The 24,245-nt window shown below is 35.8% G+C and overlaps 3 protein-coding genes across 7 annotated transcripts; all 3 read right to left on the bottom strand.

Moving 5' to 3' along the window:
- Positions 1-1,856: 1,856 nt before the first annotated feature.
- On the bottom strand, positions 1,857-21,412 carry ClC-a (chloride channel protein 2). Of its 5 annotated transcripts, none has more exons than XM_011299095.1 (8): positions 13,161-13,669; positions 12,274-12,358; positions 7,765-8,050; positions 5,833-6,963; positions 4,962-5,192; positions 4,532-4,755; positions 3,530-4,165; positions 1,857-3,307 (listed from the first exon to the last, which is right to left on the bottom strand). In XM_011299095.1, exons 1-8 carry the CDS (start codon positions 13,313-13,315, stop codon positions 2,993-2,995), a joined length of 3,063 nt encoding a protein of 1,020 aa, XP_011297397.1. In that variant the 5' UTR covers positions 13,316-13,669; the 3' UTR covers positions 1,857-2,992. The 5 variants fall into 5 exon arrangements, with proteins under 5 accessions (XP_011297397.1, XP_011297400.1, XP_011297399.1 ...); XM_011299098.1 differs by lacking the exon at positions 12,274-12,358 and adding an exon at positions 8,969-9,699 and having other exon boundaries at positions 13,161-13,232; XM_011299097.1 differs by lacking the exons at positions 12,274-12,358; positions 13,161-13,669 and adding an exon at positions 20,488-21,412.
- Positions 16,938-19,402, bottom strand: LOC105263105 (uncharacterized). Its single transcript, XM_011299101.1, has 2 exons — positions 18,632-19,402; positions 16,938-18,153 (listed from the first exon to the last, which is right to left on the bottom strand). Exons 1-2 carry the CDS (start codon positions 18,947-18,949, stop codon positions 17,314-17,316), a joined length of 1,158 nt encoding a protein of 385 aa, XP_011297403.1. The 5' UTR covers positions 18,950-19,402; the 3' UTR covers positions 16,938-17,313.
- A 427-nt stretch (positions 21,413-21,839) lies between the features above and the next one.
- LOC105263103 (Vesicle-associated membrane protein synaptobrevin) lies at positions 21,840-23,212 on the bottom strand. The gene is made up of 3 exons (XM_011299094.1): positions 23,095-23,212; positions 22,324-22,643; positions 21,840-22,023 (listed from the first exon to the last, which is right to left on the bottom strand). The coding sequence occupies exons 2-3, from the start codon at positions 22,640-22,642 to the stop codon at positions 21,983-21,985; spliced, it is 360 nt and encodes a 119-aa protein (XP_011297396.1). The 5' UTR covers position 22,643; positions 23,095-23,212; the 3' UTR covers positions 21,840-21,982.
- Positions 23,213-24,245: the final 1,033 nt, after the last annotated feature.

The raw sequence follows: 24,245 nt of genomic DNA, 5'->3' as shown, positions 1-24,245 counted from the left end.
TCGAAAACAATTAACTTTAGAGAGAAATGCGAAAAGATCTTCTTCGTCGCAAAGCCAACGCACTAAAAAAAAGATCTTATAGTATTTCCACCTCAAATCGATACTTTTCGAGATAAATTGATAATTCCGACAACAATTAATTCACGGTTTCAAAATCGAAAGCAGAAAACGAATAAAAGGAAAAAAAAGCAGAAAAAAATTCGATATTTGATTTGTTTCCAAGGATTTCATCAGTTGATAAAAATTCTAGTAGTACTGGAGGTCAGCCATTAAAATTCCAGAAATGTTACCGCAAAATGAAGAGAGGAGAACGCAATACGAGACTAAAAAACGTAAAAATCAACCTTATCAATGCCCCATGATTCGTCACGTGCTTTATTATTATTATTGCTATCATTTCACGTCAACAGAGTACATGTGACTGGAAGTCATGTGATTCCGTAATCTGGTTACGAGTGCTAATCTCCCCGCTGGTCAAAGAGTGACGTGTGGACATTCCCACGTTCACTTCACCAACCAAACAACTTTTTTTCATTTCACATTAATCCAGTTTCAAGTATTTTATATTTTGTAGATCTCTCGAGTTGAGGTTGACATTTGCATTATCGTTTTCCTATGTTTTGATGCTTCAACGATCTACGAAAAATTATTGTCTAATTATTGTTGATTACAGCTGTCCATGACGAAGAGAAAATTCAATGAATTTTAATTTTTCTCTACCTTGCATTTTATATATATTTATATCACATATTTTTATCAAATTAATGGAGAAACAACTGTAACTATTATATATCACTTTAAAGCTCATTCTTTTTGCTTTCGGATGACATCTTGTTCGTCCGGTTCTGGTCTTCCTGTTCTGCGTTATGAATCTATAAGCGTCATGACGACGGGTCACACTTATTTCGTGTGTTAACGATTATGCGAAAATTGTCATCATTTGACAGATGAGATAAATTAAATATCCTATATCATTTCGAAGCTCAATTTCTAAACTCTGCAATAATAAAACTCTCATTCAGGTCGGATGAGTATTTTTCATGTAAATTCCTGTTGAAACACCAATTTATTCCAACAATATCCGTACAACAAACGTCAATGATAAAACTTGCGCTTCGCACCCACCATTTACCGCCGATCGACAAATATTAATCATCTTTCATATTTAATTATTAGTAATTTTCATATAATTATTTTTCATCAACACCATACTCGAAAAATCACTTTTCCGCACTTGTTACGAAATATACTAATATACTATTATTCTCAGAAGAGTCTCGCTAATTAATGGAAATTAATTGATTAGATAATCAAATGATGACAATAATAACCTAATTGCTGTAATGATTTTTATAAATTAGTAATTAATTTATTCATTTGATACGAATTGTAATCTGATGAGTGCAAAAAAATGTGTTCCCTTTTAAAAAAATCCAATGTAACGTTTTTTGAAGCCGGTTTATTCGATATATATATATATGTTTGAATTCCGATTCTTATATATCTACAGTTGAAAAATGAAATGGAAGCTCATGTAGTAGGACCACAAAAGTAATAATACACGCGCGTGGCGCGCGTTCGTCTCTAGTGCTATAAAATTCTATTTAAATTCACTCTCTATTTTTTTTTCCTTTCAGGCGGAAAATGGCGGAATAATTTTGCGCGCTCATGTACAGAAGAGGAAGGGAATATTTGTCTCTTGATTCCAAACACGGAATCGATGGAATAGATGAGCAGTGACATTCCACACCCTAGGATCCGCTGCAAAGTGTCTGCACGGATGGTTGACCTTCGAAACTTTCCCAGATAAAATTAATAACAAAAATTGAATGTACGGGAAGAAGAACTAGTCTCATTTTGTATAATAAATTATCGTTGTATATTTACAAATATCGATTTCTACAAACGAGCCATCATTCAACAGATTGATGAGTGTCTTCAGCATAAACTATTTCAGTCGACCACTTTCATATCAATATTTTAACTTCCAATTGGATGGAATGTTGAAACAGTCTTCTAGGAGACTATTCTGTCCATAAAATTCATCGATTATAAGTTTTCAATTAATTAAAAATATTCATGTATCTGAGATTTGCAATTGCTGATTTTTCCAATCGAATCAATCGCACAATCAAATTATTAGCGCGTGTTTTTTTATTATTTCCCTATTATTTAAATATTTCCATTCAACATTCACGGTTTATAAAGCGACGATTAAAATTATTTAAACTATTGATCATCGATTCCTAGTTAAATTGAATTGAAATGGATGAATAATTACCTGGAAAGTGGGAAATTAATTGTTTTACAAAAATAGGTACTTGAACATTTTTAAAAAATGATATATACTTCTACATAAATTATTTGTTCGCTATTTTCTAATCCATTTGTTTAACGTGATGGTATAAAAAACCGTTGGTACAACAGTTTCCACGCCACAAATAATCTCCACCATGAGATATTTGAGTTCGTGTATGAAATATATACAAATCATTCCAAACGGATTGTTTCATTGTTGATCCGTTGTTCTGCAAAATTTTTTCCAATAATGATTCTTCGTAATTAACGATTACTAATCAGGCCTCATCGATCGACGAGACTATCACAATATCTGAATGTAAACAATCAACACTAAACCCGAACATTCTGAATAATCAACATCTTGTCATTTCGAAGTCATTCAATTCTAAAATTGAATGAATTCTCACTCTTGTATCCGAATAAAACAGAAAACTCAATTCAATTTTCTCTGATAGGGAAAAGTCTTTTGAATTTTTTATATTAAAATTCTCGACTCTGAATTTTCTAAATTCTTTGGTTTTTGCACTGCAAAAAATCCGTCAATAAATTTTAATAAAAAAAAATCTCAATATAAAAATCTGATACATAAAGATCTCTTTTTCCAATCAAAAATAAAATGAAAATCGAATAGAATTTTTTCAGATTTGAAAAAATTCTATTGAATTTTGAGATGTGTCGAGATGCTGCCGTTTCACACACTGCCCTCTTTTTCCCTTCTGCCCTCATCATCGTCCTTTTCCCCGTGGAACTCCCCCTCGTCATCGGCAGAATTAATTATCGGGAGATCCCCTCCATTTCTCTCGTCGTTGACATCCTCTGGTCCTTGGCGCTTCCCCAGACTAGTGACCGAGATAACCGGATGAATATTATCGTGCGCAGGCAAGACCCCAGCATTAGCATCTTCAATAGCTTTTCTGAGTTCCTTAAGGGCCACAACACCAACCAGTCGTCCAATAGCTGTCACATACGCGTGATTCACACCCACCATGCTGAAAAGACTGTGAACCTTAAAAACAACAATTTTGATTTACAATTAATTATTTATAATTATAATTATAATAATTGTAATTATAATAATGGGTAGGAGAAAATAGTTTTTGCAATATCTTCCAAACGAAAAGAGATGGCTCAAGGTCAATTGGAAAATTCAGAAATGAAACTTCGAATAATATAATTGCAAACGACATATTGGAAAATTGTAAAATTGCAAATAAGCGAGATAGTGAACCTTGAGGAGAGATGTCCGCTCAACGAGTTGAAAGGGTGCTGGATCGATATGACACCTGGAGAAATCGACTTCCCTGGCCATTTCGCTTTCCTCCCAGATCTTCTGGTCCTCCGCAGACATGTCGATGACCCTTTCCCTGGGGAGTTGAACCTTTTTGGAGGTGGCAGGGCTGGGGAGCATCGGCTGATTGACACCAGCTGTGGAACCATCAGCTGTTCCACCCTCGGTGGGTCCCACCTCAGGGTCTGGCTCTACATCCTGAAGAGTAGCAGATTTCCTGAAGATCGCCTCGAAGGCCAGTCTGATCCTGCTCTCGGCCCCCGTAACTGTCGTGTAAGGTGTCACAGCTGGACTGACCAGTGGACTGAAACCCTTCAACGTGAACGAATTGGTCTTCTTCAGGATGGACTTCTTCGGCTGACAACCGAACATCGGTGTGTGGTACGTGTGGTGCTCCTGGTGATTCCCTGGGATCGTCGACAGGTCGTTGACACTTTGACGCTGCATTTTCAGAATATCTGGGGCAGGTATCACCTCGAAACGAGAGGGACGACGTGCCCTCTCTTGCTCTCGCAGTTGACGCTCCAATTCCTCTCGTGCACGCTCTTCCGCTTCCTTTTGCAGCTTCTGCGCCACCTGCAGTATTAGAACATTTCTACAATAAGAAAACAATAAATTCATTCGATAGCAATCGTTTCATTAATTTCTCTCTGTTTTTCACTAAAAATTGTTGTCAAACCCACATGTCTAAATAATATTTGCAGAATTATTAATCAACAAAATGAAATATCTCAGAACATCTCTGAATACTTTTTACAATATCATTATTGATTATTATCTATAATTATTGATTAGTGTGTAAAAGCATCAATTTTAATGAGACGAATTGGTAAGCATGCGCAGATTATAATAAAAACCACACACCAAGTGGAATTAATCAAATAAAATAATAAATCCATATTTTATTGTACATAAATTAGTTTCCGTGTACTTAACACTCACTTGAAGTCTTCGCTCTCGTCCTATCTGTTTCTCAATTAATTTAATCAACTCGAGCCGTTGAATGGATCCCAAAAGAATCATGGATGCAGGATTGTCGACTAAGGGGAATCCCCGCAATTTGCGATTCGATTTGAGAGTTTCCTTCAGGGTTTGATAACTTATTCCATGCCAGATGTACTTGACATCACGAACCATGAAGTCCTCCACGTAAATATTGTACATTCCTATTATAACAAACAAATTCCACAATGTCAGAGAATTAATTAAATAAAAATGCAGTACAAAAAATGAAGAATGAACGGAATAAATGAATAATTGTTATTCTCACCGAGTTTGATCCAACATTGAATGCATCCATGAAGAGATATTCGGTGAGTATATTGGTGAAAGATAATGAGCAATTAGATTTAATTAGGAATTGACAACCTACCAGAGCTTGAGGGCAGCAAATCCGGAAGGTATGGCAGCTTTTTAATGAGAATAATACTATCGTAGATACTTGGCTGTAGTAATGCTGCTATTGCATTGCTTATCAGGACAGCTATCATAATCGGAACGATATGAGTTATTTGTCCAGTCATTTCGAAAACTATAACACTAACGGATATCGTGTGTGTCACACCACCGGAAAAGGCTGCTGCACCCACTGTTGCATATCCACCTTTGAACAATCACAAAATAGAAGTTAAAATACAAGTCTATATTCAAATTTTCAATTAAATCATTTAAAGAATCGGTAAAGCTACATTCTTGATCCTGAAAAGTTTCTCTAGCGACTTTTGACTCTGATATTTTATCTATTCACATTTTGTTTGAAAAAGGAAACCACTTAGTCAATATTATAAATTATCAATTATAAAATATTTAATTTTAATTATAAACATTTAATAATATTATAAGTCATCAATTATAAAATCTATTGATCGATGAATCAAATCATATCAGATATTTGATCAATCTTTGGTAGAGCTCGGAAAAGAGCAGGATTTTCCTTCGATATAAAGAGTTCTACCCAAACGAAAAAATATATATATATTTTTTTATTTACATTTACATTTCCTTTTTTTTAATATATATTCAGAAATATATATCAATTATATCCAGATATACGTCGCATACATTGAAGATATCGTAAAAATATAAGTTCAATTTATTCAAGATATAATTCCGGCAAAGAGAACTATAACTCAGCTAAAATTTTTGGATCATGTACTTTGCCATGTGGGTAAATAACAATATGTGAGTACCGATGACTTTATTTCCGAGGTCTATTGAAAATGTCCGCAATATTTCCGAATTACCTGGTGTAATGGGTGTGTTAAGTCCCCCATACCTGACACCATTGGGGAACCAGAGTGCCATGGCCTCGCCGACGATTCTCCCCAGAGCTGCTCCAATCTTAAAAACCGGAATGAAAATTCCCGATGGCACCGGTACCGTCGAGCTGATAATCGAGAACACAAAAGTGAAAAGTACATATCCAAAGAGTCCCAAAAAAACATCGGAATAGGGTGTTGTCCAGTGCCTGACGATGCTCATCTCCTCGACATTGAGATGCTGTTTGCTCCATGTAAAATTAGTGAAGAGTCCTTGAACCTGATAATGAGTATTGAGTTCACCAGCCATGAACTGTCCAAGTCCCATGGGAAAGGATACGGATGATACCAGTAGAGAGACTATACCAGGATAAAGAAATCTGTTCTTCTGGAGAAATGAATTCATGCTCTTGTTCTTTCTCATGAAGATGACGTACTGTCGATGGAGCCAGACGTAGAAAGCACCTCCTAGACCACTGGCCACACCGATTAGTGCAAAGACGAAGAGTTCCTGGGGATCGAAGGGAAAATCCATCGTAAAATTGGTAGCGAACATTGCAGTGATTGTCTCCTCCCTCTGGAACCAAATGGCCAGCAATCGAAACATCGTTGCACCGCAGACAGCAGCGAAGAAACCCCTCCAGTAATTTCTCACAGCGAAATAAACAGTTGTTACTTCAATGCTGAAGAGAACACCACCGATGGGTGCACCAAAGCAAGAAGCAACACCAACAGCACAGGCTGCTGCAAGCATCTCGCAGTTTCTCGATTCGTTCTCGTAGATGCCCTGGAAGGAAGTGACTAATTTTGAGAGGAGTGTTGCCACGATACTGGCGATGTGGACAAACGGACCCTCTTTTCCCAAGGGTAGACCTGACCCCAGAGTCGCTGTCAGACCTATCACTTTGGCGACGAGAGTGCGAAAGGTCAGGTACTCTTTCAGGGCAACACCACGGAGAATTGTCTTCATCTCGGGAATACCTGAACCGATACTCTGGGGGGCTACGATGTGGACGAAACCTGCGCTGAAGAGGATCAGGCATACTGGCAAGGACACCCACGCCAGGTACTGCAGGGCTGGGTGCGAGGTCAGGTCCTGGTACAACCAAATTCGTGCTGAAAACAAATAATTAATGATAAATAATGTGACCAGTGAATGACTTTAACTCATTTTAGGCTTTAACTCTCGAGAGTTTCGAGTCCATTCGATAAATTTTAGTTTCCCTCTTACATAGGACACTTTATATAGGACAGGATCCTCAAAGAAATCCGTAAAAAAAAATCCAATGTAACGTTTATTGCCGGTTTATTCGATATATATGTATATATAAATATATATATTAACTAAAAGAAAGAGGAAAGGGGAGTATACCGATGTAAAACAAAGGAGAACATTTGTAACCGCCCTTTTTTTTACAATAAACTCCTGTAATTCTGTTATTTTTTTTTTGGGCCCGCTTACAACAATAATGTTTCGCTGAAATGCATCTATAACAACTGTAAAATAATGCTAAAAAATATGTTTACATACAGATTCTGTTAAATATTGTATTAATGCGAGTGTCGAAAAAAGGCCATTATTAAATTAAGCTAACCCTGTATATATCTGCAAATTTTTTTTAAGACTAGTTTTTTTTATGACATAAGATGTAAATATCGATGTAATACCAAATAAAAAACCATGTTAAAAAAAAAAAGAACATTTGTAACATCAATGAAATAAACAATAATAATAATAATAATATAAATATATATATTATTATTATTATTAATATTTATATATATTTATTTTATAAAACAAAAATTGAATTCCGATTCTTTGAAAAACGAAATAGAAACTCATGTAGTAACACCACAAAAGTAAAAATACGCGAGCGTAGCGCGCGTTCATCTCTAGTTGATTAAAAAAATAAATACCATTGTTGCAAAGTGAGATTCCTCGATCCATGGCATAACTGATGAATGCCATGATGACTCCCAATAACGCCAGAAAAACCCAATCCTCTCCTAGTCTTGCTCCCGTGTGTTTCCATGCAAAAGCAATGAGAGCTACTATTTTTCTACATAATGGACCCCTCCGGGATTTCCTCAGCTCCTCTGCTCGGACTTTGTCCAATTTTCTTCTGGTTTTCTCACTGGATTTCAATCTACGTGCCTCTTCCTTCGCGAATTCACCCAAGTCCTTGGTGTAACGACCATACATCTGCAAAAATTCACACAAGAAATTTGTTCCGTTCGGTAATCAATCCATTGATTCATTCAATTCGTGCTGATTTGGCAGAAGAACTATCGATTATTAAGGATTATTGCATTAAATCGCAGCATGCATGGGCTGTGTTAATTATTCAGTCAAACAATTAGCATTCGAAATTGTCATTGTTTATTTCAAAGTTGATAATTTAAATCCAATTGAGATAAATATTATGGGATAAATTATTGGTTTACTCAGCATTCGGGGGAGAATTCATCCGAGTGAATAATTGAGGAAAAAAGTTTTTTCTTGAATCTAGAAAATTTTCTGTTTGAATAAATCATTTTTTTTTATTGTTTATGAGAATTCTATTGAAATTTTATGAGTTTTTGAAATAATTCTATTGAAATCTTTTGTTGAAAGTATTTATACTGTGAAACTAGTATAAATAGAATGCGATTTTACTGTAGAATTTATTCTTCAAGATATTTCCTACAAAATTTCCCAAGCGTTCCTCATTCTATCTTTTTTTTTCAACAAGAAAATCTCGAAAAACAGAAAATTACAGCCGAAGAAATTCTTTTACCAATTATTATTCTTCAGCGAATTTTACAAAAAATTCCCAAATATTCTCTATTCCATTTTTTATTAAAAACCCCCGAGAAAATAGAAAACTGGAAAAATATTTCATAGATTCCACAAAAAAAAAAAATTGATGTAAATCCATTTTCGTCGATTTTTCAAAATATATTAAAAATTGTTTAACGAATAATTCTTGAACATCAATAAACTTTTCTCAGTGCCTGAAGAACTAGCAATAATTATTGAAGCTTGGACCCCCGAAAGACATTTCCACTGGATTTTCCGGAAATCCTTAAAACTAAACACAAAAAAAATGGATCTGCACAGGCGGTTCTCAGGTTCACTTACAGGATAATCATCGTTACATACGAAGTACGCCCTGTTAAGTACAGTTGCCGGCATAGATGCCCCTTAAGCACCAAGTCTGATCAACAAACCGAAAGATTCATTATTCTAAAATATGATGATATCATCATACACATCGATTATCATAAAATAATGAGTCTCCGAATTTCCGTGGCAGACCTGGCCCCCAAAAATTTTCCCAAAATCTGGCTAGACCCGAGAGTTATTATTAGATCTAGCTGCATTCATTCGTCGATTCACTATTGTACGCGACACTATTGTATTCATCACAATTATTATTATCATCTCGCGACATACGGTGGACATTGAAATCGTCAATCCTTTAATTTCTTCATTTTTAATTACACCTCCCGCACTTTATTCATTGGAATACATCTGATTGCAATCCTTCATGTTCAATTAATTAAAATAATATTCTATTTGTTTCAGTTTCACAGAATAAATTGTTCAGCCTCAGATCTGCTCGCAACGACAGCCACCGATTGACTGGCAAACGATGACACCTCTAGATTTTTGGCACCAGTTGCAGTTGTTATCTAGGAAAACTTCCTCGTGTCTAGCTAGAGTATTTTGACTGCAATCGTTGATTTTAATTTAATCGCAACGCCACAGCAACCGTTACGACGCTCTCATCGATCATAAATCATCAATAAATTGTGATCGATCCCTGGATCTCGAAATATCGATCCACAAAACCAGCATTGTCTTCATATCTACAAAAAAATTATAGTTTTTCCGCAATTCATTTCAATCCTGAGAGAACATCTGCTGCGATGAATTTTCCAATCATTGATTAATTATGAGATCAATTGATCTGGTGATTTTTATCAGAAGAGAGGAGTGGATGTCTAGAGTATTTAGATTTTGGGGAGAGATGTTGATGTTTTAGTTGGAATTGAACCAATGGATTGATCGTTATTAGATCCGTTGGTTTTTTTATAATTATAATTGATGGGATTTATTTGCAGTCGCAGTATCTAAATTCATCAAATGGTCATTGCCACAGTCTTGACGTCAACGTCGACCACGTCCTACTGGGCACACGTTGCTTACTCCAAAATTAGTCATTCGGACATACCGTAAATTCACTTGAATGTTTAATAATAATTAATCACCAATTAACTAATTAATTGATTAATTAATCGTCGATTTTTAACAACGATCTGAAAATTACTCTCAACATTTCAAGTTCAATAATTATTCTCTCCAGTGAAATCATGCAAATCGTCAATTCACCTGAAGACTTGATACTAATTAATAATTAATTAACTAATTAATTAATTGATCATCTATTTATATGTACGATCAGATAATTACGCTTGACGTTTGAAGATCAATTAATCTTCCATCCGATGGAATTGTGCAAACTATTAATTCACCTGAACGTTTAATATTAATTAATCATTAATTAATTAATTGAATAATCAATCATCGATTTATATCTACTATCAGATAATAACTCTTGACATTTGAAGATCAATAAATCTTCCATCCGATGGAATTATGCGGATTATGAATTCTCCTGAACGTTTAATACTAATTAATCATTAATTAATGAATTGAATAATCAATCATCAATTTATATCTACTATCAGAAAATTAGTCTTGACATTTCGAGTTGAATTATTCTCCTCTCCGATAAAATCTCTCGACAATAATTATCTCAATTCATTTATATAATCACTGAAAATTGATTCTAATTAATTATTACAATTAATTAGATAGTTGTAGAGGAGAAAACGAAAGCAAAAATTGCATTCTGAGAAATAATTGTTCTTTGGACGATTTCTCTAATGGAGAAGAATCGAAAATTTACCACATGGGAATAAAAAAAATCAACGCGGAAGTACAATAAATAAATTAATGCAATTAGCACTTTAAAAACGTAATTATAATCATCAATACCGTATAATTAATTATAAAAAAACGACAGACATTTTTCTAGATCGCAATCCCTAGAAAATCACTTCAAATTCAAGTTTAAATAATTATCCCCTCCGAGAAAATTTTTAATTAATAATTATCTAAACTCATGCACATATCACAAACAATCCAATTAATCCCAATTAATCGTTACATGAAAATTTTTAATCAGAGAAATTATTATTGTTAAGGCAATTTCGCGGAGTTCTCACATTAATTTCTCAACAAAAATCGAATAGTAAAGATCAATCAATTAATTAACATAATGCTTATTATCAATGTATTGTAATTGTACTGATAGAAAAACGAGAGATTTTTCCTGGAGCTATTTCTTATCAGGATTTCACTCCTCTGTTCCATTACACTTCACGTGATTCGCATTACCCTTGCTTATCTCGTTAAATATGCAATTAAGCACTTTGCGAAATTTCAGACACTGAAACTCATTAAAATTCACAACAGATTGGCCGAATGATAACAAATACCTGCAATTACTCGAGTGGCAATAACCATTCTTCAGTCCGCTCTTATTGTGTAAATCGACAGGAAAAATTGAAATTACGGAACTATTACCGGGTAATAGTGAACTATTGTGCAGAATGAATGAATTCTCCTCGAGTAATACTTTTTGTTTCAGGAAGACTCGTGACGGTGGGAAGAGTTTGCAACAAAAAAGAAATTGAAGTCATGATTTTTAATTTTTTTTTATCTTTTCGTTGGATGCGTGACAATTGGTGCAGTGATGCATCGGCGCAAGGTCGGCCCGATGTTCTCTGGTATCCGGTGTTTCCACCAAGGTTTCCAGTGAAAAAACGATGAAAACAATGGACTCCACGCTTTTCCGATTTCTACGTGAATGATTAAATGCTATTGCATTTGCAACGGTGGAGATATGAAAAGAGCATCATGAATTCAGTCAAGAAGTGAATTAGGATGAGTGCATTTTTTTCGAGGCCAGTTTTCAGCCGATATCTCGGAATTGAAGGAACATAGCGAATTTTTTGTATGAATATTTTTGATAGAAAAATATAAGAGCTATAAAAAAGGTATCTATGAAAATATCGATATCTCTCTTCCATTTCGAGAAATCGGGGAAACACTGACAGCGAAAAAAATGCGATTCAAGTTTACGAGTTCGCAACGGAATTCAATGTCGTAAATAATTTTTTAAAATAATTTGTTGAATAATTTTTTAAATAATATGTTGATTTCATTAGATAGTATGGAGTATTCCTGAGGCTTCTTCATTAAATAATTATCACAATTTCTAAAAGCTGTGGGATGCAAAGCTCGTTGATAATTTTTGTCATCATGCAGAGATTGAAATAAATTTTCTCGATGTTTTGATTATTTTATTTCCTTACGATTGTGTTGATGTAGTCGAAGGGATCGAATTCCGGTGGCTCGTCATCTCGAGGTGGTGGACAAGGGTAGAATGCTTGAGAGGGTCTGGTACAATTATTTATTACATCATACATTAATAATTACTCAAATTACTCGGAATCGAAAAACGAAGGGCTCTACGTTTCTGTGAATATCTCGAGATCCGAAGGCAATAGCGGAATTTTTGATATAACCTTTTTTGTATACCAAGTCAAGACCTACAAAAAAGGTTCTACAAATTTTTTCATATCTCTCTTCGCTTTCGAGATTTTCACACAAAACTTCGCGCTAATTTCAGGGTGAGACACAAGAGGAAGAGCTACTCCAAAAAAAAACAATTCGGATTGAAGAAGTCATTTTTATTATTTCTCAAAATGTATTCATGATTCGAAAATATTTATTCTTCATTTCAGAAAGATCCTGTGGATGAAGACACATTTCCAAATTATAAAAAACTTAATTTTTATTAATCTCGATTTTTATTTTCAACTTCAAGAGACTGTTTCTCTCTCCGAAAAACTGAGTGTTTATTTCCGGATGACTGTCATTAAATTTTATTTAAATAGAAACAAAACTAAAATTCGTGATTGCCTTGAAAATTCAGACGAACTCAAATTTTTTGAGGATAAGACAAAAAAATCGCAGGATTCCCGAAGAAAATTATCACTATTCAGTAATAAATTTCTAAATTTTCATCATTTCATTAATTCTTAGGACGTAATTATCAAAAATATCCAGTTTCATAACATTTCCACTGAATTTTCCACTTCCAACGAAATACCAATCGAAAATAGTGAAGAATCTAACCGGAAGTACAAAATATTCGAGTGCAATCTCGTGATGTGGGGATTATAATTATAAATTATACCTGTGGGGTCTATTAACACCTTTATCCTTGAGTTTAGCCATAAGCCTGGTGAAGTCCTCCCATTCCTTATCGACATCTTCCTCACTACCTTCAGGATGATGATGCCGATACGCATGATGGAACTCCATGGTTTTTCCACTTTTTTCGCTAGCCATTTGAGAAATCCAATTTTTTTTTCTTGAATTTCAATATTTCCTCATGGTTCACATTCACTGAATTTTCGGGAATACTCCGAGGGCCGAATGAATCTCCATCGTTCAATGGTGATCTCTCATGTGAGTCACTGTATTACTGAGGCTGTACTCCTTCACTCTCAATTTATAAACTCAACTCACTATCGCAGTGGGTGAGCCACGACTGACAATACCATAATTTTCGTTTTAATACACGCAAATCGTCAACTATCATTTCACCTAGTGTTATCAGATCTCTCGAGCTCTTCAAATATTTCCAATCAGGAAATACTCATTCATCACAACAACCTGTTAAACTCTCACTATTATTCACAACACGGTAATCAATTTATCCAATATTTCATTCATAAATTTAGCATGAAAATTCAAATCAATTTTGTTTTCGGTGATTATCTCTGGACCTAGGCCAGATAATTCATTTTTTGTTAAGTCCATTTTTGTAGAAAATAATGAGAACTATAAAAAAGATCCTAATGGTCATTTTGATAACTCGATTAGATCACGAGATTTATTGTAAAAACACTATTTATACTCCATTTGATCAACATCAACGGTTTTTTATGAAAGTTTTTTAGAAATATCTCTGAACCTAAGGGGGATACAAAATTTTTTGTTGAATCACTTTTTGTAGAAAAAAAAGAGGACTACAAAAAGTGTCCAATAACAATTTTTCGATCCCAATAAGATCCCGAGATATATCTCGAAAACACTCATCCCGCTCCACTCACTAAGAATACAAACTCAAAAATCGAAGACTAACATTATCATAAATATCTCCAAACCTACAGGAAACAGCGAATTTGTTGTTGGACCTTTTTTGTGGACAAAACAGATAGCCGCAAAAAGTTTGAAATGAAAAATGCGCTGTCTCACAGATATCCCGAGATATTTTCTAAAATCTATGAACATTCTGTATTTAAGCTGAAAAAATGACTGTAGGACTTGTTACTGCAAAATGAAATATCAAGTCGAAGGTAAGAACGTTTTTTTTTTCATGTAGGTACAAAATCTATGAGTCAGACTGTACTAAAAGTTGTTAAGTAATGGGCTACTTCCCTTCAGAACGTCGTAGAGTTGCTAACGGGGAGAGACCCTCACTTCAAAGTCACGAGTTATCATATTGGTCAGAATGACCTCTTTATTATATCCCACGTCTTGAAACGTAAAAAAAAATATTCCATGGCTGTACTGAGGACTTCACTTACCTCATTTCGACGTTGAAAAAACCAACAGGGCATTTTTACTTTAAGTTCTTGTACTCAGAGGGTCCAGATTACGACTAAGATATTTCCTGATTTTGTTATCTGGTGGTGCAATTGAACCTTGAAATTCTCGTATAAATCTTTTTCGCCAAATATTTGTTGGTACAGAAGCTGAAAGGTACCGGCGTATGTTGTCGGCAAATTTGAGAGGAATTCTCTACGTAATTGAGGTACAAACAAAAGGATCACCTTTGAGAGAGAAAATCTATTGGATTTTTGTCATTAATCCCTGCATTCTAGTTGCAAATTATAATTCACCACTAATATAAATAATAATTTACATTCGTAAACTCGTAATTAATCTCATTATACCGATCTGCCAAAAAATTACTCCCATCTGCCAAAAAATTATTCCGATTTTCCTTTAATAGAAAACCGTTTCTGGGAATTAGCTAAATCCTGTTACTCCTGGAGATTGATAAATAATTAATGAATAATATAAACATGAGGAATGGAAAATAGAATCTTTTGCTGACTGCGTAAAACATTTCTCGAGTGGAATTTCTAGAAATTAATCTCTCGTCAGGGTGTCTCTGTTGGTGGAAGGGAAAACTTTTTCATTTCTTTGGAAATGAACAGCGAAGTTCGAAGTTCTTAGAGCGATAACCCTTGGAGAGGCTGAGGCCAAGAGCCAAAGAGACTCCCAAAGTCATCCACCTCCCTATCACCCTTGTTTACAATTTTATAAGTCTGATCAATACTCATGAGGCAAGATATTTCGACACACAATTAAACGTTGATAAAAATCCAATAAAAATTACGAGAAAAAGTCGTGGAGTTGAAAAATAGAGAATTCAATTGCAAACGAACTAGGATCATTCCTAGGATTTTCCAGATGTTTCCGGTCTTTGAAAATTAAGAATTACCAGAATATTCGAGGAATCCAATGGTTTGTCACTGAAGAATTATTAAAAACTGATTTCATGCAGTCCCTTGACGAGGTAGGCAGAAGAAATAGACCAGGAAAAAATAGCACACCCATCTAAAACGTTCTAAACCCCACCCAAAATAATAAACCATGCGAAAATTAACATGAGTTTATTTTTCCGTAGTTTATTTCTTGTGATTTCCTTGATAAATTGATTGAAACTATAAAATATCTCCCAAATCAATATTCTCAAAATATTTGATATCCTGAGTGTTTTCCCCAGTGTTGTCCTATTTTGTACTGACTTGTACTATTTTCGCTTGTTTTCTATGTGTATGCCTTTTTGAAATGATAATTTTATTGACTCTGTATTTTCTTTTCTGTTCTCTTCATCATGTTGTTCACCCACGATTTATTATTTGCGTTATTTACGAGTGATATTATTGCCACTTGTTCCACATATTTTTCGAGGCCAGTCTTTGCCCGATTTCTCGAAACTGAAGGAAGATAGTGATATTTTCATAAAGACCTTTTTTGTAGGCCTCATCTTTTTCTTTAAAAAATGTTTATGCTGAAAATTCGCTAGGTTTCGTCGATTCTGAGATATTGGCTCCATTGTCGGGCTAGACAAAGTATGGATAACAAACTTTAAATTAACCAGATCTTTTTCCCTACTCTAGTTACAAATTCCTGAGGGATCTAGGTGAAGAATCGATCGTACTTTTTGGACGAATTTAGCAAATTCTTTTACGAATTTGGACTTATCAAATGCTGAATAAGAATTTAATTCGCACATAAATCTATGCCACATAGAAATTGATAACATCACACTGAGTTATAAATTCTCTACTCCTTTCATACTTTCTTTTTCATATGTTTAAAAGTATAAAATTATAAATGATAAATTATATACTTACTATTACGATAATGACAAATTAAGATGGGCGGTGTAATACTAGCGATGACGTAAAAGAAAGAAAAGATTTGTCACATTAAACAATAAATTTAAGGAATAAAAAAGGTCTCGAGTGTATTTATTAATAAAAAAGAGATATTCGCTAAAAACTGGCACCGAAAAAAAAAAACTATTTTGTAGTTTACCACTTCGATAATGATTTCGCTGAATCGATTCCAAGAGATTCATCGAGGGAATAAAATAAACTGAAACTTATTTTAATTTCCTCAACGTCTGGTATCGTGACATGAAATTCCGGATGAAATTATTGCCTTGATCATTGCATTACACGTAATCCAAACTTCCACTTGAAAACGGGAGACGAAGGTCAGAGTATCAAGACGATCATGCGAGGCAAAACCACAGGGTTTTGATATTACGTGAAAACTAACTCAATCATTGAACACAGGATCATCGAATTACATGCCAACATCGATAGCTCAATGTCAAGCTCTCAGCTTCTGCACACAAGGAATTAGGGATCTGCTAGTTTCAAAAACAAGGCGAGTCTGGATATTCACCTATTTTATTATAACAATTTGAACAAACTCGAAATTCAGACTCAAATATTTCAAATGCACTGGTACAAAAATACTCTTGAGACTTATTAAATTACAAATCTACGAATAAATCCATAAAAAATGAGTGAGTATCTTGAATCTTGAATTCAGTGTAATTATAATTTTTCATTATCATTCTTTTCCAATTCAAAAGACTGAATTTTTTCGCGCGTGGATTTTTTTTATCCAAATTTTAAATCAATATGTTAATAAACAATAAGCCGAAATAAATCACTTGTGATTCCCACAAATTTCTATCGCAAGACCACGAATCATCAGTGCCAAATGAACAAAAAGAAAAAAAAAACAATGAATTAAGCAACAGGTTTCAACGGGGGAACCCCCAGTTTTTGCGCTACGTCATCGCAGATTTTAATTTGATTCTGGTGATAGCGAATGCCGCCCTGAGAGTCAACGGTCTGCATGGCGATCCTTTCAGGATCTCCAGCAACAAGTACTTTTCCATCTCCAGGAGTTGGGAGTCCCCGAAGTTCTCCCAGGAGTTGGCCCAGCCTTTCCCCAGCACCAGGTGCAAAAACCGTGGGATTGATAGCCATAAAGCAGTGGCCAAGGTGTGCGATTCGATCGTCGGCCTTCCATTTTCGAATGTTCTTACCAAAATGGCTGCCAGAGAGGACGCCACAGAGGACCTCCACCAGGGTTGCCAACCCATACCCCTTGTACCCAGAATTCTCCTCAGCCCCTCCCAAAGGCATCAGCTTCATAGTGTCATAAGCTTCCTTGGCGTTTTTCGTTGTTTTCCCGTTGGCACCGATGGCCCAGCCCTCGGGGATGTCCTGACCCTTCGTGATCGCCAGTTCAATCTTCCCAAGGGCTACAGCTGTCGTCGCCATGTCCAGGACAAATTCATCGGATTTGTCTGTCCTCATGGCGAGAGACAGGGGATTTGTACCCAGGGATGGAGTTGTTGAACGAGTTGGCACCATCAAGGGACTGGCATTCGTGCAGGTGAACCCGATCAGGCCCTTCTCAGCTGCCATCAGGCTGTAGTATCCGCAGATGCCGTAGTGGTTTGATCCTCGAGCTGATACCATCCCGATACCGAAGGTCTCAGCTTTTTTTATCGCCAATTCCATACTGAATTTACCGATCACCTGGCCTAGACCGTTTTTACCGTCCACCAGGGCAGTTGCCTGTGGGTTAGAACACTTGGGTATTTAAGTGATGAACTCTTTTTTTCTTCTCGTAAGCTTTTCCCCGTGGGACAAAAATCATCTCTTGAGGAAATTCTGCGTTCCCCGGTACTTTACACATTTTTTATCATTTTATTTATAAATAATATTCAAATCTCATTTGGTCAAGGAATATTTCGTAAAGATGTAATTGTTTAAACTTATGAAATTGAAATTACTTTAAAATCCATTCCTCTTTGGGAACTGTTATAATCTGATTAATTCTTTTAACAATTTCAGTGATTTTATAACAAAATCGGCGGATAAAACAAATTGTTTATAATTATACTATTATTGTCTTGTTATTTCAAACACCTCTGACATTTTCATACTATCATCTGGAAAATTGGAAAAATCCGGAGTTCTGTGAGTCAAGAAATGATTTTTGTAACGCCCAAGTACAAAGTACTGGAGATAATGAAAAAAATCCAATAAAAACCTGAAAATCATTGATGATCTTGGGTACCCCATGTGGATCAGTTCGTTTGCTTTCGATATCTCTCACATACATTGGCATTCGGTTCATGCCATGACTGAAATGTCCCCGATAATCAGCAGTCATGAGATGGTGCGCAACGATATTCGAATAATTACCATCAGTCCCCACTTTCTGCATGCATTCACCAACAAATCTAATGACCTCATCCTTGCTTATTAAGAGACCACTGACCCCAGCACTTCGCATTCTCCTCCCAAAATAATCACCTAGTGGAAATCCTCGATTTCCCATCGATAGAGAAATAACGTGACGAGACATGAAGACACTATCAATAATCTCTTCAACTTTGTTATGTGACGTTAGATATTCTGTCTCCAGTGGTCAACAACTGACTGAATAACATCACACTGTATTTTCTATTTATCGTTCAGTCAGGGGTACTTAATTGCCACTGACAATTCTGACAGCTTTGTGGTGGGATCATTATTAATTCCTCTCGAATTATTCAACTGTCGTTTGATGTATCATGTGATACACCTGATTTTAAGATTATGTAACAGACTTTGAAGGTTTCTCAAGTGAATGCTCCCAAATGTGGGTTTCACGTGGAATAATGTAATACTTCAGAGCGGTAAATTCGAACTGAGGGGGAATAGGTCCGAGTCTTCCAAAAATAGAATCACACCACAAGAGATTTCTACGGAAAATCCATTTTTCACTTTTCCACAAATTGTCGAATTTAAATAATTCCGTTTTTATTCATCATTAGAATTTATATATAAACGTGAATTATTTACTCCTAATTACCACTACCGCTCAAAGGAATTATGAAAAAATTCGAAATTTCACTTCCACTGAAACTCATGAAAAATTAAAAAATGCAATTGCAAATTCTTCAAGACCACGACTTTATAAATGCCTATGAATGATTTCTCAGCAATTCCCTCTCTTCTCTAAAATACTGTTTTCAAATCGTAACATATCACTTAGTTTTAACCCAGAGGTGTTTTTTTTTCAGAATCAACTGCAATTATTTATTTCCAAAGAACAGATGTTAAAATACAATCTTATACATATCTAAATTTTCTGCTTGCGTATTTAAAATTTAAAAAATCATCCTGCCTAGTACCATCGACGTAAGGAAGACAACGAATGAAGAACAATTATCTGAGTATTTGAAAGAAAAAATAGAATGACCAAAGTGTCCTCGAAAATTAACGTCTACCTGAGGCACATCACCATGTGATATTCCGAGTCACGTGCTCCCGAAATGCTAGATAAATCACCACATGACCATTCCACTTTTTTCGAATGTCTACCTGGCAGCAGACCCTAAGTGTCAATTGGATGGGTCTGCTAATAAATGATAACAAACTTGACGTCATCAGCTCAAATGGGCACGCATATGATTTCTTTGATCGACGAGTCGAGTCTTAACCCACACAAACGCGATAATCACGTCTCGATTTATTAAACAGCGTTGACTCGATGGCCTTTAAGTAGTGATAAGAGTTTATTCCATCATATGACTTTGATTATTCATTCGTTCAACACCTGCCACATTTGATTGTTTATTCCCATCGCTCCACCGCTTTTCTTCACCGTAAATTCCCCTATCCAATACTTTCTAATTCTCCTGCACTCGAATTTTATTGAGGAACATCGAGGGGGAATTATCGGTATTTATCCCGTTTTATTTATGAATTAAATATAAATATTCTGATTATTTCATGAAAAATCCTGATTTGTAATCAAATTATGAATGAATGGCAATAATAATTGGACTCCCAAGTAATAGTTCCCCTGCGAAATCAGCAATAGAAATAATTCCAGTGATTAAATAAAAAAAAACTCACCAAAGTGTTCTGATAACCCAGGCCATGCTCGTGCCTGTCCTTCCCCTCGACAGATGCCATATTCTCACTTTTGAAAATTCCCTTGTCTGCTCAAATCAAATTATCACAGTTCTGCATTCTGGAATGTTCACGAGATGCGCGTTGTCAAGGAAAATTTAAAGTCTCCAATTTACTCTTCAAAAACGTATACAAAACTGGAATACGTCTTATCGTTCAGACGTCTTATCCGCTCCTTGAAAAATTTTTTTTTCGATCATTTACGTCACATGTACTGCACATATCAATTTCTCTCATCGACAAATACCCAAGAGAATTCCTCAAAAACGTCTGGTTACATGAATAAACTCGTACAAAGTCGTAAATAAAATTTCATAGTCTTCACATTATTAAAATATCGATTGGCACATGTGGCCGTCAAATAGAATTCCACTTCCTCGATGAGTTGTAGATGAAAACTTGAGGATTAACGATCGATTGATTTATGTTTGTTTTTTTTCTTTTAATTTGTTTTCTTAATGAATAAAAAATGTGTACTATCGCTTGTCGAGTGGTTTTTTATGAGGACCTAGTGTCAATGTCGTCTATCCATTAAGTATTAATTGACAATTGATGTATTGATGACGCGAGGGCGTCAAGACGCGCAACGTCTGTACGACGAGACGGTCGTGAGTCGACTGATAGGTGAATGAATAAACAGACTGTGATTTGCTTGAGTCGTTTACAAGAATATCGAAAATTGCCATGATACTGAGATCACTCTCTACTATGATATTTACCTTCCACATTACCCCCTCCTGTCGATGGTGTGACGATATTGAGGAAATGATTTTCATTTTTTTTCATGTGGAAGGGGCAGAGAGACTTTAGTCAGACTCTGACTGATAAGGACCCAATGATATATTTTTTGTCTTCAATGAGCTGCACTAGATGATAAAAAAATTAATATTTAGATATATTTTATATATTCTGTGCGAGTGACGAAAGGAAATGAATGACAGATACTTTTCCCACGAATATAAAGATTGTATTAAATAATATTAAATATACACGAATTAATTTCACATACTTATCGATAATTGTTGAGGAGTTTGTTAGTGCTTTGGACCCTCGCAACCCGATATTCCTCTTTATTTATTTATTTTTCATTAAACTGGGGGAGAAGTGGTAAAACACAGTTGCGATAAAACCCTTGGGAAATTATCTCGATGTTGGGAAAACTTTCGAGATATTTTTTTTACTGGAAAAATTGCTCGAATCTTGTGATAAATGACATTTTTTTACCACTCCGTGACTCGAATAGTGCAACCTACTTCTCGTAATTCTACAATTACATTTGTGGTTATTATTATTGATGGTTTGATTGATTTGCGATGATACCTGGAAGACAAGGCACCGTGTGAAGTGTAAAAAATATGTGCTTTTCACTCTTTTAACTTCATCGTAACTTTTAAGGATGGATTTCCAAGTTCTGGATGATTCGTTTAGCCTCAGGGGATTACTGGCTGTCTGAATCACTCCCGCTCGGTACTATTGACACTGAAACAAGAGAAACAATCGGAAATTCCGGGCTGATGAATATAATTCAACGCAAAACAGCGAAGAGTAAAAGAGTCAACACAACTCCTTCTCTACTCGAGTTGCCGCGTAATATCTCGGAATCCAGAAGAGATATGGAAATTTTTGTCAGGACCTTTTTCACGGAGTGAAGTAAGAACTACAAAAAAGGATTTCACAAAAATTTCGCTAGCGCTGTTCGTTTGAGAGATATTCCTAGATTTCTAGCTGAATTGAGATAGGTCACGTGTTTCTGGGACACACCAATAGTTTATCACTTACCGATAATTATGATGAGGATGATGACGCATATAATTCCAATGATGATCATCATTTTGAGATTCTTCCACCAGTACTTTCTCTTCAATTTACCAGCTTGCTGTTCAAATTGTGCAGCCCCTTGCTGAAGGGCATCAGCTCGATTGTCCAATTCCGATAGCTTCTGATCTCTTTCCAGGACTTTCTCAACATTCACCTTCATAATCCCCACGACTTCATCGACTTTGGCCTGCGTCTGCTGGAGTTTCTTCGTCGAAACCGCCTGCTGGGGTGTCCTTGGACCCCCAAGGTCACCATCACCTGAGTATCCTCCACCGTCCATCCTGGATTAAAAAATCAATCATTTTAAAAATCAACCATCATCGCCCAGACATTCAACAACACCAAACAATTAAATTTTTTCAACCAAACGAATAAATCAATAATATAATATAAACCGAGATAAACAAAATACATAAATAAATAGACATTTCAAGTACTCGAAGCATCTGATCACGCCCATAACCTCAAAATCCGATGCAACAAGTGAATCCCCTGACATGCCAGGGAAACTCCATTATTCTAGCAACACTTAATAAACAATTAAACAATGGTATTGTAAATTGATAATTGGGGGTTTTTTATTGATTATGGATGCGACAGTTTTAGGGTTTTTTTTTTGTTTGACGTTTGGATCATGGATATAAATAACGCATATTGTGGAGAAATTCAGATGATGGGATTAATCTCTTCGGGATTTGGGGGTGAGGGGTGAGATTAAATTGTGGTACTTACGTGGATTAAGTGTTTTTAAATTAATGTTAGCGGAGTGAAATTGATAAACTGTCTCGTCTTGACAGAAAACCGTGAATGAGTAATCGTAATGGACTTTTTTGGTGGGAGATGGCGTCAGAAACGTGTGATGGGTATGACCAAAGAGGATTGACTGAAGTAGAGGCTCAGTTCTGGGGGTTTGAGGGACCTCAGCGGCATCGTAGTACTGCACCCCAAAAGAGGGAGGGCGCAACGGGGGTGTCGTCCCGTCAGCCGACTCGGTAAATGCCTCAGTAGCAGTCCCGCTGTCAGAGAGACCAGTCAACTGGGTGAATTTTATTTTATGTGTTACGAAATTGGTATTCACTGAAATTGAACAATGAAAAATTTTGAAAAAAGTATCAGGGGAGCATGAAAATGGAGGAGGTATTCACTGAAATTTGAAATTTCGAAATTTTTCGAAAAGTATCAGGGGGGTATGAAAATCGAAGATGTATTCACTGAAATTGAAAAATTCGAAATTTTCAAAAAAGTATCTGGGGAGCATGAAAACGGAGGAGGTACTCACTGAAATTTGAAAATTCTAAATTTTCAAAAAAGTATCAGAGGAGCATGAAAATTGAGGCAGTATTCACTGAAAATTGAAAATTCGAAATTTATCGAAAAGTATCAGGGGAGCATGAAAATCGAGGAGGTATTCACTGAAATTGAAAAATTAAAAATTTTCTGAAAATAAAATTCAACCAGTCGACTGGTCCCTCTGACAGCGGGACTGCTACTGAGGCAGTTACCGAGTCGGCTGACGGGCAGACACCCCACCATTGGGGGCGGCTCCCTCTTTCTCTGGGGTGGGGTACTCCCGCTCAGTGGGGGTTTGAGTGACCCAACCGGCATTGTAGTCCTCACCCCAAGAGAAAGTGGGGGCCGCACCCAATGGTGGGGTGTCTGTCCGTCAGCCGACTCGGTAACTGCCTCAGTAGCAGTCCCGCTGTCAGAGGGACCAGTCGACTGCTTGCATTTTATTTTCAGAAAATTTTTAATTTTTCAATTTCAGTGAATACCTCCTCGATTTTCATGCCCCCCTGATACTTTTCGAAAAATTTCGAATTTTCAATTTTCAGTGAATACCGCCTCCATTTTCATGCTCCCCTGATACTTTTTTGAAAATTTTT

The sequence above is a fragment of the Fopius arisanus genome, unplaced genomic scaffold (genome assembly GCF_000806365.1).
Source record: "Fopius arisanus strain USDA-PBARC FA_bdor unplaced genomic scaffold, ASM80636v1 scaffold00013, whole genome shotgun sequence".
NCBI lineage: Eukaryota > Metazoa > Arthropoda > Insecta > Hymenoptera > Braconidae > Fopius > Fopius arisanus.
This window is presented reverse-complemented; position numbering and strand designations above follow the sequence as displayed.

What these genes read in the sequence shown, in the direction of transcription:
- LOC105263103 (XM_011299094.1), bottom strand. Translation starts at nt 22,642, where the DNA reads ATGGACGGTGGAGGATACTCAGGTGATGGTGACCTTGGGGGTCCAAGG. An exon ending in CATCCTCATCATAATTATCG is followed by an intron (nt 22,024 to 22,323) that starts GTAAGTGATAAA and finishes CTCTTGTTTCAG; the next exon opens with TGTCAATAGTACCGAGCGGG.
- ClC-a (XM_011299095.1), bottom strand. Translation starts at nt 13,315, where the DNA reads ATGGCTAGCGAAAAAAGTGGAAAAACCATGGAGTTCCATCATGCGTAT. An exon ending in TCGACTACATCAACACAATC is followed by an intron (nt 8,051 to 12,273) that starts GTAAGGAAATAA and finishes GAATTTTTGCAG; the next exon opens with ATGTATGGTCGTTACACCAA. An exon ending in AGCGGACATCTCTCCTCAAG is followed by an intron (nt 3,308 to 3,529) that starts GTTCACTATCTC and finishes GTTGTTTTTAAG; the next exon opens with GTTCACAGTCTTTTCAGCAT.
- LOC105263105 (XM_011299101.1), bottom strand. Translation starts at nt 18,949, where the DNA reads ATGTCTCGTCACGTTATTTCTCTATCGATGGGAAATCGAGGATTTCCA. An exon ending in AGATCATCAATGATTTTCAG is followed by an intron (nt 18,154 to 18,631) that starts GTTTTTATTGGA and finishes TCTAACCCACAG; the next exon opens with GCAACTGCCCTGGTGGACGG.